The 13,910-nt window shown below is 34.7% G+C and overlaps 1 protein-coding gene across 1 annotated transcript; it reads left to right on the forward strand.

The window, feature by feature from the left end:
* Positions 1-3,374: 3,374 nt before the first annotated feature.
* LOC149580248 (uncharacterized) lies at positions 3,375-6,716 on the forward strand. Its single transcript, XM_089790066.1, has 3 exons — positions 3,375-4,010; positions 4,258-4,576; positions 5,958-6,716. The coding sequence occupies exons 1-3, from the start codon at positions 3,681-3,683 to the stop codon at positions 6,557-6,559; spliced, it is 1,251 nt and encodes a 416-aa protein (XP_089646192.1). The 5' UTR covers positions 3,375-3,680; the 3' UTR covers positions 6,560-6,716.
* Positions 6,717-13,910: the final 7,194 nt, after the last annotated feature.

The following is a 13,910-nucleotide window of genomic DNA, read 5'->3' on the forward strand; positions in this document are numbered from 1 at the left end:
CTTGTTGGGTATAACTTTATTGAGGAGGTCCTTGTAAAGTTGAACTTTATTATAAAGGACCTTGTAAAGTTGGACTTTGTTGAATAGAACCTTGGGAGATTAAACCTTGTTGTTGTAAAGGACCTTGTAAAGTTGGACTTTGTTGAATAGGACCTTCTGAGGCTGAACCTTGAGATGGACCTTGTATAGCTAAAGTCATTTATTGTAAAGGACCTTGAGGTTGAACTTTGAGTAGGACCATGTGAGATCTCAAATTTGAACCAACTCCCTTCTTCAAGACACTTCAAGTTTTTAGATGATTATAAATTCCAAAGAAATTCTATGCCAAATGAACCTAGGATGCTATGTGAACAAGATGAATTGATGAGATATGGTATGATGAAAACTATGATCCTAGTGATGCTATGATGACAAAGCTATGAAAATGATATGCTAATGGATGCTCTAATTTTCTCAAGATTGCTAGAATGCTCAAGAATGCTAATGATTGATAATTAGCTTGTGAGAGAGGATGATGTTTACTTTTATAGATTTAAGGAGGCCCTAGCCTAGGTGGCACCATTCAATGGTGGAGAGTGAAAGTAGGACAAGAATAGGGCTAGGATTGACTTGATTGAGGAAGTTGAGAGGAAAAGGGAATTGGTTGGAATGTGAGAGGAAGAATAGGAGAGATGTTCCTCTCACATTGACACAAAGGTGTATGATAGGAAGAGGGAAGACAAATGTATTACGTCTCACATAGACTAGAGAGAGAAGGGTTATGGGACCCAACTCTCAATGAGGACTCTTTGCACAAGTGTCCTATGAGTCACCCTTGACCTTATGAGGTGACTTGACAAACTACTAGAATATAGGGGAGGTAGCAAGGATTGGAGACATGTGTCCCAAAGACCAAGTTATGTGAGGGCAAGTGTCCCTATGACTCATTCTTTGAGGACACATACCCCTTTTTGACCCCTAGAAATGGGACACATGGGTGATGAAAAATAGAATTAAATCATAATTAATGAAAATTGATTATTTAAACAAAGGTGAGATGTTATGTGACATGGACGAGAGAGGTGGACTAGGAGACTTAGTCACCTAAATGAGTGTGTCATTAAGTAATTTACTAAATCACTTAATAAGATTTATTAGTGGACTTAGGACAGTGAGAACTAACCTAGGTTCAAATAAACATACTAAATTAAATAATTTATATAATTTATTAAAGTTAATAGAAGGACATTAATTAAATACTAAAATATTTAATTAATTGATTTGACAATTTTTAAACGTATACAATCTATTTAAAAAAAATTCTCATTATTTATATGTCAAAATATAATTTAATAAAACCAAGTAAGTAATTTATAAAGATTTAGATTTACACTTAAAAATAATTAAATTAAAACATGTTAGAGATAATCTTCTCTGTTTTATTTTATATAATTAGAAATTGAACAATTAGGTTGTTTTTACCATTAATACTTTGCTTTAATTTACTTAAGGCATATATTGTTATGTTTATCCAATAATTTAAGAAATATCAATGTTCTTTTGAAAAGAAAAACTATATTCTAAACATGTAAATTTATATCAAATATTATCAAATAATTTATTTTATTATTTTTATTTTTATTTTGAAGTGTCATACATTAAATTATATATTAGATACAATATATATGTATCTATATGACTGTAGGAATTGGCGTAGAGCACCCCTTATAAATTACAACGTGTTAGGTAATTTTTTTAATATGATCTAACCAATGATGCTAACAAGACACATCATTTGTTATTGCATGGGTTAGGGGAAGATTATACCTCTTGACCTCACACTTTACTAGGGGAAGCTCTCATTTATTTAGTTAGGCCCCTAATCCCTTAATATATTAACTAGTATAGATATCTTAAGTAAATCTATTTAAAGAAATGTCGATAGATATCCACTGCAAAATAATTATAACTTAATTTACTACATCTAAAATTATTTATATTTCCTTTATTTCCATTTTTTTAGTTTTTTACTAACTTAAGCTCTTTATTTTGATATCTTAAAAATGGATGATTTATATCTCCAAATATTATAATTTAAACAAATATTTAATATGGTATTTATTAAATTATTTTAAAAATTATATATTCTATTTATAATAAGATGTAAACTTTTGACATGTAGATGGTTGTCAAATTTAACCTAGAAGAATAAAATTAACATTAACACGCTCACACCATCCCACTCCACCCATTCTAGCATTGTAGAACGCCTATCGACATTAATAAATATACAACTTAATATTATATATAGTATGTGCTTGATATTAAAAATAACCTAACATACTAAATAAATAATATACTTATACTAATCTCTCAATCTCTCTCCTCCCTCCCCCATTCCAAATCCCTCTATGACTTGTCTATATCCCCCCTATCCCTCTCTCTACACACACACACACGTGTGTGTGTGTGTGTGTGTGTGTGTGTGTGTGTGTGTGTGTATTCTTCTCTACCTCTCTTGTATCACTTCCTATAGCTCTTTTATTAATTGGTCACCTTCCTCGCTCATTATCTAAATCATTGCATCTCATTATCTTCTCTACCTTTCATTTCTATTTCCTCTTTCTACATCTCTCTACTCATGCCTCCTCAATCTATTTCTCTCCCTCCATCTCCATATCTTCATATAAAACACTCTCCTTGCTTCCCCTCCATATCATTATCTCTCTAACATTCCCCCTCTTCATTAGTCTCTCTATATACATCTATATTCGACAAATGCATGCCAAAATTGACTATATTCTACAAATGCAATTTTTTTGCTAGTGCATATAAACACACACACATGTATGTATATATACATATACACATGTATGTAATTATACACATATACATATATGTATGTGTGTGTGTGTGTGTACATATATATACATATACATGTATATACACATATACAAATCAATTACACAATAAGATACTATTATTGCATCATAAGGATAGATATTGACCACTTATGGCACTTGTTTTGACTAGTGATCACATGACTATCAAATTTTAGGCTTATTTTTCATAGTCATTTTAAAAAACATGAAGGAAATCAATTTGTAGAGCCATGTGTGATTTTTCTCAATAAGTATAAAAATACAAGTTAGAGAAAAATACTCATAAATAAGTAATAAAAGTTTATATATACATTTTTTTCTCATTAAAATTGTGCAAGTCTGTTACAGCGTGAATCAAATCCACAAATAAAATTTTACAAATTTTAAATGAATTATAAAAATCTAATAATATTAAAAAAAATATTTTCCAATATTTAATTTTTAATTTTTGTCCTCAAATTGTGAAGTACATAAAGTATATAAAATGATTATTATAGACATTGCAGAAATCCCACGAAACTCCCAGACTGTTTCGACCTTATAGACATTATTAAAATCGTCTGATTCAGTCAGTCACTCTCCAAACTGTCATCTACGGTGACAAAACATTCCAAATTTCAAGCTTGTTCACTCACATTTTGTGAGAAGAGAGAAATTCAAGAACGAGTACAAATTCCTGTTCAATAAGTGGTCACGGGTCACTAGAGGCCAAGGCCTGAAGAGACACAATCTCTATGTATCAATGGCAAGCTCTACCCCTAATCAATCCATCGATTGCTTCACATAAGTAATCTCAAATGCAGTTGTGGGTTGCAGAGCATGGAGCAATCAGTCCCCATTCTGATTGTGGCCTGCACAATCCTTACTCTTGGCTCTGGGGTTTCATCTGCTACCCTTCCTTCCGACATTCAAGCCCTAATTTACTTCAAGAACTCGATCGACAAATCCAGTATACACCCATCTTCCTGCTTAGATTCATGGGACTTTTCTGCAGCAGATCCTTGTGATTCAACATCAGCAGCCCAGTTTTCTTGTGGTATTCGCTGCGATGTCCAGACCGGAGGGGAAAGCAGGCTCACAAGCATTACTCTGGATGGAGCAGGGTACAAAGGATTCCTTCATCCATCCATTGGGAATCTCAGTGAAATGGTAGCTTTTTAACCTAAGCACGACCAATTTATTGCTCTTTGTGCAGTAGAATTTCTGCTTCATTCCTCGCTGCACGAACCAATTTCAATTTTTTTAATCTTCCCGCTCTTTCAGTGTGATTTGAAACGTTGATACAAACCAAATGACACAATCTAGAAGTGCATCTCTAAAATAGATTCATTTCCGTTCTGTTGAAAATCTGAAATTGGCGCCTGTGAGTCTTAATTTTGTACGGGATTTGTAACAGGTAAGGCTTGATTTATCAGGAAATGCCTTTAGTGGAGTCATTCCTGAAACAATAGGCCTGCTGGGTAAGTTAACAAGCTTGAAGTTGGCCAACAACCAGTTTTCTGGGTCCTTGCCTAGTTCAATCGGAGGGCTTCTAAACCTTCAAGGTATGTCAGTAACAAGGAACCAGCTTGATGGGTTCATTCCTCAGTCATTGAATGGCCTTGTTAACTTAAGAAGTGTGGATTTGTCCTATAACAGTTTTGGTGGTGTAATTCCACCTTTAAGAGGCATGAGAACAATGCACAGTTTGGATGCTAGTTTTAACAAACTTACAGGTAAGCAAGCTGAGATTCCTTTTCATTTGAAATGTTATTATGCGGTTTAATAAGTATCACTGGGACTTGAATTCTGTAAATGTATTGAGATTATTTCTTCAGTTCATTGCAGTAAATTTGACGATTTCTGAATCAAAACCGTGGAGTCAAAACTGTGTAGTGTGTTTTATACCAAATTTTTTGATCATGTTTTATTTTTTTCAGCTTTCTCTGTGAATTTGACCGAATATAGCTACAACCTGGTGCATTTGCTACAGTTTAATCATGTGGATGGTCATGTCTCGTTACCTTATAAAGCCCTGTAGCACTTAAGTCACTAAATGTAGTGAGGTTATTTCTACAGTTCATTGCAGAAAATTTGATAATTTCTTGATCAAAACTCTGGAATAGAAACTGGGTAGTATGTTTTATATCAAAAAATTTGATCATGTTTTATTTTTTTCAGCTTTCTTTGTGAATTTGACCGAATAGAATTACAACCTGGTGCATTTGCTACAGTTTTATCGCGTGGATGGTCATAATTCATAACCTTACACAGCTCTGTCCGCTGTATACATGAATCAAACCATACATGTCTCTGTTTAAGTAGGAATACATGCATACAGAGCTGTATATGACCACCATCTGTTGTTTTTATTGCAGTTTAGCCTCCTGAATAGTGAATTGTGATGACATTATTTCAGTTGCAGAATTTTTGATGTCTGAAGAGCTACAATTTAAGGTGTACTTGATCGTGAAAACTAAAATGCAGTAAATACCAGTGCCCTAGATTTTTGACATATACACCAAACTATATGTAAATCTGAGCATGTACAGTTCTTTTTATATCTGAATTCATATTGGAAAAGTTGTAGTGGTCAAAATTGTGATGTATGACAAAATTTATATTGTAAATATCTAAATGACGTCAAGTTAGTCATATAGCGACCTAAGTGATGCTGAGTTTACATCTTCATCAATACAAGATCTTGATACACTTAGACTACTCTTAACAGTAATAGTCAGATATGCAATATACAGGGCAATGTTTTGTTGGTGGCTATATTCTATTAAAGTAAAGAGAATCCATGTAATATAAATAATACAAACTTCGGATCAGATTGTGTGAAAGCTTTTTGTATCGATGTTTCGAATCACACTCTATGATCCATCATCAGTGTGATTTGCTCTTTCAACTCTTTTCTCATCTTGACAATGGATCACAGAATGTCATTTGAAATGTCGATCCAAAAAGCTCTCACACAATCGAATCCAGGAATTGCATTATCGCTAAATTCCAACTCTAGAAGATTGGTTATAACAATTAAGGTTTTTAATGTGCCTGTAATGTCTGAAAAATGATAGCAAGCAAGTGGAAATAAGACAAATATTTTTGCTGCAGGTGAGCTACACACAGATCTTCCACCTCTGCTATCTCTACTAACGCTAAGGGGAAACATGCTAAATGGAAGCTTGCCGGTCAAATTGAATTCACTGCCCAGACTTAGTGTTCTGGATGTGAGCTCCAATAAATTGAGCGGAAGTGTGGACAGTAGTCTGTTTGGGCACCCTTCACTGCAGCAGGTCAACCTGTCCAACAACAATATCGGTGCTTTGGGTGTCCCAAATTTAGCAGGGGTAACTACCCAAATGGTTGCCTTCGATATCAGCTTCAACAGGATTAATGGATCACTTCCTCCTAATTTTGCAAGCATTGGAAGCCTTGCTGCTCTGTATCTTTGTCACAACCGATTCCAAGGCCCAATTCCTGCAGAATATGGGCGGAAAGCAACCATGGAAGGCTCTGAAAACATGAGGCCTTTTTACAGGTTATATCTAGAGAGTAACTACTTGAGTGGTGATGTCCCAGCCGCATTTTGGGGCATTTCCCCTGAAAACATTAGTGGTAGCTTTGCTGACAATTGCTTGAATGAATGTCCTGCAAGAGTGATTCTGTGTCAAGGTGGACAGAAGCCTCCTAGTGAATGTAGGATTGCCTATTAAGCCTCAGATATTGGATTAATTGGAGCAGTGCAAGTCGTGTTCTGTGGGCTGCAATCCCTTAATTTTGTCTGTGGGGCTTTGTCCTAGGCTGTTTTGGTGTAGACGTTAAGAACAATAAATAGTCTCATAGACATTATTAAAACCATTGATTAATTAATTCGTCCCTAGTTTAAAACTCTGATGTGAATAAGTTATGGTTATTGTGGACAATAACCGTTAGTGGTCTTCTCTCCTGGAGAAATTGAGTAGGCTCTGAAACTCTTTTACGTTAGAGTTCAATTCTCACATATCATTGTGTTGGTTTTCTTTCTTTAATATCAAAAAACAAGCCGAATGAATGATAAATATAAGGCAGCAAATAGACTGTCAGGGAAGAAAGAAAATCAGCCAGGTTTTTTTTCTTTAATATCAAAAAACAAGCCGAATGAATTATAAATATAAGGCAGCAAATAGACTGTTAGGGAAGAAAGAAAATCAGCCAATCAGTTCAAGAGTACAAATCAACAAAATGTTACTCTTATAAATCGTATTTGAAGCACTACAAAGATTCAACGAGGCATTACAAATATTTAACAAAAACAACATTACATAATAAACTTCTCAATTATGAACAAGCAGAATGAACAACATAATCAAACCTTAAACAACGACTGCATTAATCTGAAACACATGGTATCTTTCTCATGCAATTGCAGAAATTGGTATTTGATGCTATCCAACAACTTACTAGTTTTCACTAGTTCTTTGGTGTCTTTCTCAGTTATATTGATTTTACAATTCTAATTTAAACTATGTAATTTTTATCATCAATATTTAATACAACATCACATGATCTATTAACAAAATAAAAGAGTAATTCGAAAGTAAAAATTACCTTACCAGTATATACACATTTCTAGGATCAAAATGCATTTACATTCTTAATTGATAAGCATACCGATATAATGTCTTCTCTTACATATGCAATTCCACTGTAAAATTATCTAGCACTTGACATTTTAATTTGTTATTTAGGAGGGGTTATGGCCAGTGTAACACTAGTACTTGGGTACGTTGGGATGGTGAGATGCATGGACAAGTTTCTGAGACGCGGGGAAATGGGCCTAATTTTTGGGACGGCAAGGGGACAGTCAGGGGACGATAGTAAGGGAAAGATGAGATATGGAGGGGTGTTGTATAGTATACATATAGAACTTGAAATGCTAGTTATGAAATGATGTTTGAGTAGAACATACCAACTTAAAATACTTGAACATAGTAAAATTATAACAAGAACTAGAGCCATTGAACATTCAACATAGTAGCATATTACACACCCAATAGTAACATTCAAAAATAAAAATCAAATAGAAATTCAAGTACCCATCCTAGTGGCGGCATGGTTACTGAATGGCAAAGGTGGGGATACTTGGATACTCATGTACTTGGTGTGGGGATGTCTCGAGGACGAGTACTTTGAGGTTTGGGAAGGGGAGTGCGAGTCTCTGTGTTACATTGGTTATGGTCTCCTTTGAGGGCTGATTATACTAATCATTGGTGCTTGTTATATAGTAATGGTAGCTTTGGCAACTCTTATGTGACAATTTGTTTTGAAAGATGTAAAGAAAAGAAAAACTGTATTACTTAGCATCAATTTATGTATGTATTTTCTATATATAAATGTAAAATTATTGTTCAATGTGTGTTAGAGTGATTTACTGTCATAAAAGTCTTGTGCATTTAAAAATCTTAAATAGTTTATTAGCTTTTGATAATTTTTTTGTTATCTTTGTATTGGATTTCATTGCTTATAACTATTGTTTTGGCATTTGGGTAGCAAGGATGCATGTTGTGGGATCTATTCTACATGCAAAGGTAAAAAATTGGCCACTTCAAACTATGTTCTAATACCTACTTAAAATTGCCCCAAGAATCATACATTACAACCAACTCAAAATTGCTAATACTTAAACATAAATGTTCTAGTAGTCATGCATTATGAATATGATAAAGTTGTACAACTCTTTCAAATTATTACATATAAAATTTATTATCAATTTTTTTTTTCTTTTTCCTTAAAACTAAAAATTTAAAAGTTAGAATAATATTCTTCTCCAAAAAGCTGATATGATTACCAAGCTTGTTAGTAAATGTTTATCTGTTGGTAGCATAGACTACATGCCTTTCCTTTTTAAAAGTTCAACTACCTTGGAAGAAATGCTCTCCCAATCTTGAGAAAGTGCCTTTCCTTTTTAAAAGTTCAACTACCTTGGAAGAAATGCTCTCCCAATCTTGAGAAAGTCTTGGACAGAAGGAATTAGGTTCCCTCGTGGCTCCAAGACGCTTCACACAGAAGGAATAATCTATAACACACTAGGGCCTCGCACATTTTCTATTTTCCTTTTCTCAAGTGGCACAAGTGAAGCTATATGCTTGTAGTAAGAAGTAGGAGAATCTCCCCATTTTCAGACTAAATTGTGAAATTTCACTAAGTTTTGTTCTTGTCAGATCGTTTTATTTGTAGTAAACTCATTTTTGGGGTCCAATGATTTGTCTTCTACCTCAAAGATGTCTATAGACGATTACCTACTACTTGAAATTGATAAGAAAACCTTTGGTTTTTGAAAAGGTAGCTAGGTTCTATGTTGAAGAGTGTAAGGTTGTTCTTTTAATGAAGTAACAATTTTTGGTTGAAGGCATTACATTTCATTGTTGAAGGCACCATGGTACTACAAGTGTGATTCTTGGAACACCACATGTTACGACGTATACTTTTTTATTTTAAACAAAGAGAAGACACACACTATTTACTCTTCATGTTCAACACTTTTGTCATTCAACTACATTATGATGAAATCATTTGCTTGTTCTAGTACGATAAATTTTTAAATTGAGATATTTTCTACATTAAGTTAAGTTGTGATATTGTTATCAGAATTTAGTTATGTAGTTTTTGAGTCACACATTGACTCATGTTTCATGAATAGTGGCTTACAAGTATCTATCTTTCAATGAGAATAAATGCAACACCTTTGTAAGCATCACCTGGATGTAATGAGTGTTAAGTGTTCCATCCATTCTCATGGGAGATAGATTCTTGTGTGATGTATGAGCATCTTGGGTTGTTTGATTATCTTGCTTGGTTTAGAGTAGATGTGCTCAATTACTTCCTTGAACCTGCTCGATAGTTGTTGTTGCAGTTGGCTTGGTGGATTTGTTTTGTCTTCTTTCACCGAGTTGGCTTGACTTGGCTTAGTGCAGGTGTTCGTCGAGTTGCCTTTTGCTTCGTTCACCAAGCGTGTTCGGTGGATTGTTTGATTTTGTTCAGTGGTGCTTTGTTCTTTGTTCATTGAGTTGTCTATTTGGTTCTTCTTTGAGAGCCAACCTGTTTATTTAATTTATGATCTCGATTTAATGTATGTGATTGGTCACTGGGAAGTGTGTGGACCTATTTCGGGTTGTTGCTTTTTCAATGCAGATTTGAAATCTTTTGTAAGCCATTTTGGCAAGTATAAATAAGGAGTTGAGTCTTAGGTTTTGAAGAGGACGCTTTTGGGGATAGTAAGTTAAGAAAATCATGCATGATATATGGAGAATCCATTTTGCAATTGAATCTTTTGCGATTGGCTGCAATTGGGAAGACCTTACAACTCGACATGTATAAAGTAAATTGTTGAATAAGTATAGATCCATTGTTTTCTCTCTGTGGTGTTGTCTCTTGGTTATTTCATTTTCGTTGTGTTATTTGTTGCATGGTAATTAGGTGAGCCTTTGGCCCTAGTTATCAGCCTACCTTGTATAAGGTGGTATTAGAGCGAAGGTTTTGTCCTTGTGGAGTTTGAGGTCGTGGAGAACCCTAGTTGGATTAGTTGTAGGATGGCAGATTTCATTTTTGACCTATAACTTGCAGAAGGTTACGATCTTGCAGGAACTATCAAGATGGTTTGAGGTAGAGGAAATTGCAATCAGACTAGACGCTATTGATATATCCCAAAAGAGAGGAGTATATCTTGATGATGATGAAGCAATGGTGGCACCTAATTCTCACCCTGAGTTGGACGAAGATGAAGGGAGGGTTTTAAGGGTTTTATCTAGGGAAAATTCTAAACCCATTGTTGAAATTACTATTTATGATGGGAATTTGAATACCAATACCATGTTGGATTGGATCTCTGAGATGGAGAAGTTCTTTGAATATGAAGGAACCATTGATAATAGGAAAGTGAAAATAATTGTCACCAAGTTGAAGAGTCATGCTTCACTTTGGTGGGGACATTTGCAAACTTATAGTCAGAGGAAAGGAAAAGAGAATATCAAAACTTGGGTGAAGATGATAGGTAAATTGAAGAAAAAGTTCCTCCTTGTAGATTACCAGGTTAATTTGTTAAGGAGAATGCAAAACTTGAGGTAGAAAGACACGACTATAAAGACTTATATTGAGGAATTCTACAAGTTAGATATAAGATCTATACATGTGGATGATGAAATTGAGAAAGTTGCTAGATACCTGAATGGATTGAGGACTTCAATTCAAGATGCGATCAATTATGTAAAGATGGATAGTGTGGAAGAAGCATATCAATATGCCTTGAAAGATGGAAAGATTTTGACAAAGAAACATGAACAAAGACAAAGAGGAAGAGGAGGAAGATTTCAGAGAGGTAGAGGTATATCTCATAGAGAAATAAAAGATCTAATAGTATATTGCAAGATAAACATAAAAATGAATGGAAATATGAAGATAAAGGTAAGATTGAATGGAAAGGTGGTAGTTCATACCAAGGAAGATATAGTTCTTACCGAGGTGGTTATGGTAGAGAAGGATTTCATGGAACTTGTTTTAAGTGAGGAGAAGGTGGTCATAGAGCTTTTGAATGTACTCACTCTGAAAAGAAGAGAAGAAGTGGTGGCAAAAATGCCTTGGCTCAAGAAGAATCTTTGAGTCCATCTAATGAACCTAAAAACGGAAGAAACTTGATGATGAGAACCTTGTGGAATGAGTAGGATGAGGAGGAACCTATTTTAAAAAGTCTATTCAAGATGAGATGCAAGATTGCAAGAAAATGTTGCAAGACAATCATTGACAGTGGCAGTTCAGGTAACCTAACATCACATGAGTTGGTTAATAAGTTACAGTTGCAAAGGTTGAGACATTCTAAATTGTACCATATTGCTTGGACCAACAATGAGCATAAGATATTGGTAAATGAACAATGCCTTGTGAAATTCAAGATTGGGAGATATTAAGATGAAGTCTTGTGTAATATCATGCCTATGGATTATTGTCATATTCTTTTAGGTAGACCTTGGCAGTATGATAGACAAACTTTGCATAATGGAAGATTGAATCAATATACTATTTGGGCTTATGGAAAGAGACAAAGTGTTATTACGCTTGATATAGAAATCAGATGAGGATCATTGTACCACATTTAGGGTTTGCCTGGTAAATAGAAATCAATTCGTCAAAGATGTGAAGAAGCATAATGTTTGCTTCACTGCAATTCCTAATAAATCGAGTAGTGATAATATTGACCAAGTTCCAACATAATTTAAAGAGTTACTCACCAAGCACAAGGAGATCATTTCAGAGAATGTATTTGATGGTTTACTAGTAGTGAAAGTATAAATCATTGTATGCGTTAGAATTATCACGAACAAAAATAACAATTATATGCAAATATAACCAATATCAAAAAATAATATCACACATAAGAGAACACAAGACAAAAACATTTAACGTGGTTCACCTAATCCCTGGGCATATTATTATTATCCGGTGATTACAATTTGCAATCCCTTGCTCAATATCGCCGCAAGAAGCTACAATCTCATGATACATCATGAAATCCCCAACCCTAAACCATTTTATACATGCTTTTTTCCACTTACAAAATCAAGGCTAGAATAAGTCATCCAATAGAAAAATAGTAGTCGATGTCTTTTACAATCATAAAGTCATTTGAGTCTTCAGAGGCATTGCCCCTCGACCCCATCTTGTACTATGACAAGGAGCGCACCTAGGGCTCTGCCCCTTGACCCCGTCATGAGGGCACTGCCCCCAAACCCTTGTAGTAATAATCTAGGGGGAAATCGTGCTGAATAAAGTGAGAGAAATTAACCTCTAAGTCTGATAAGACTCCACATCACAACAATCCCCCACTTAGAGACTGATCAAACTCCACACCTATAACCTCCCACTTAGAGATTGATCATTGCACTGTTGAACCTATAGTTGTCACTGGAATATCAAACCACCCTAGACTTGGATGTTCTTTTATTTTGTTCACTCTAGAAGACCAACTAAAGTTGAAGAGGAGTTCATCTTCTCTCTTGTTACTGTCGTGGTAAACATATTTGCTGGATTATCATTTGTATACATCTTCTCCAACTTTAACTGTCCATCATCCAAAACTGACTGAATAAAATGGTACCGCAACTGTATGTGCTTTGTCTTTGAATGTACAACATAATTCTTCACAAGACGAATGACATTATGGCTATCTATGAACAAATAATTATCCCTTTGTGGGTGTCCCAATTCTTCCATGTAGAACTAAAGCCATACCATCTCCTTTGTTGCCTCTGTAGTAGCAACATACTTTCCCTCTGTAGTGGATAAAGCATTAACTTTTTGCAATCGAGAAATCCAACTAATTATTATCTCACCAACAGTAAATACATAACCTGTAGTACTTCGCCTAGTATCAATATCCCCTGCCAAATTTAAGTCAACATAGCCCTGCAAACCAGTAGTAGATCCCTCGTAAACACTCACCAGATGTTCCTCTCAAATATTTGAGAATCCATTTGACTGCATTTCAATGCTCAAGCCCTAGATGACTCATATACCCAATAACAACTCTCACTGCATGTGCAATATCTAGCCTAGTACATACCATGACATATGTTAAGCTCCCTACAGCTAAAGCATAAGGTACCTTAGACATCTTAGCCTCCTCTTCTGGTGTCTTTAGACACATCTCCTTAGTCAATTTCAAACAATCAAGAAAAGATGGGCTGACAACTTTGACATTCTCCATAGAGAAACATTGTAACACCTTCTTAATATAATCAGCTTGAGATAATGTCAATTTTTTTGTTCTTTCTATCTTTGCAAATTTTCATACCAATGATTTGTTTTTCTATCCCCAAATCCTTCATAGAAAATGAATGTGCTAATTTTTTTTTGATCCCTTAATGTGATCCATGTTAGACCTAGCTACAAGCATATCATTAACATATAAACATAAGATAATGTAGTTGTCATCATCTTATCTCTTAAAATAAGCACAATGGTCAAAATGACATCGAGTGTAACCATCTTCATGCATAAAACTATCAAATTTAAGATACCATTGCTGAGGTGCTT

This window comes from Cupressus sempervirens, chromosome 1 (genome assembly GCF_028749045.1).
Source record: "Cupressus sempervirens isolate cs-2001-9-10 chromosome 1, ASM2874904v1, whole genome shotgun sequence".
Lineage (NCBI taxonomy): Eukaryota > Viridiplantae > Streptophyta > Pinopsida > Cupressales > Cupressaceae > Cupressus > Cupressus sempervirens.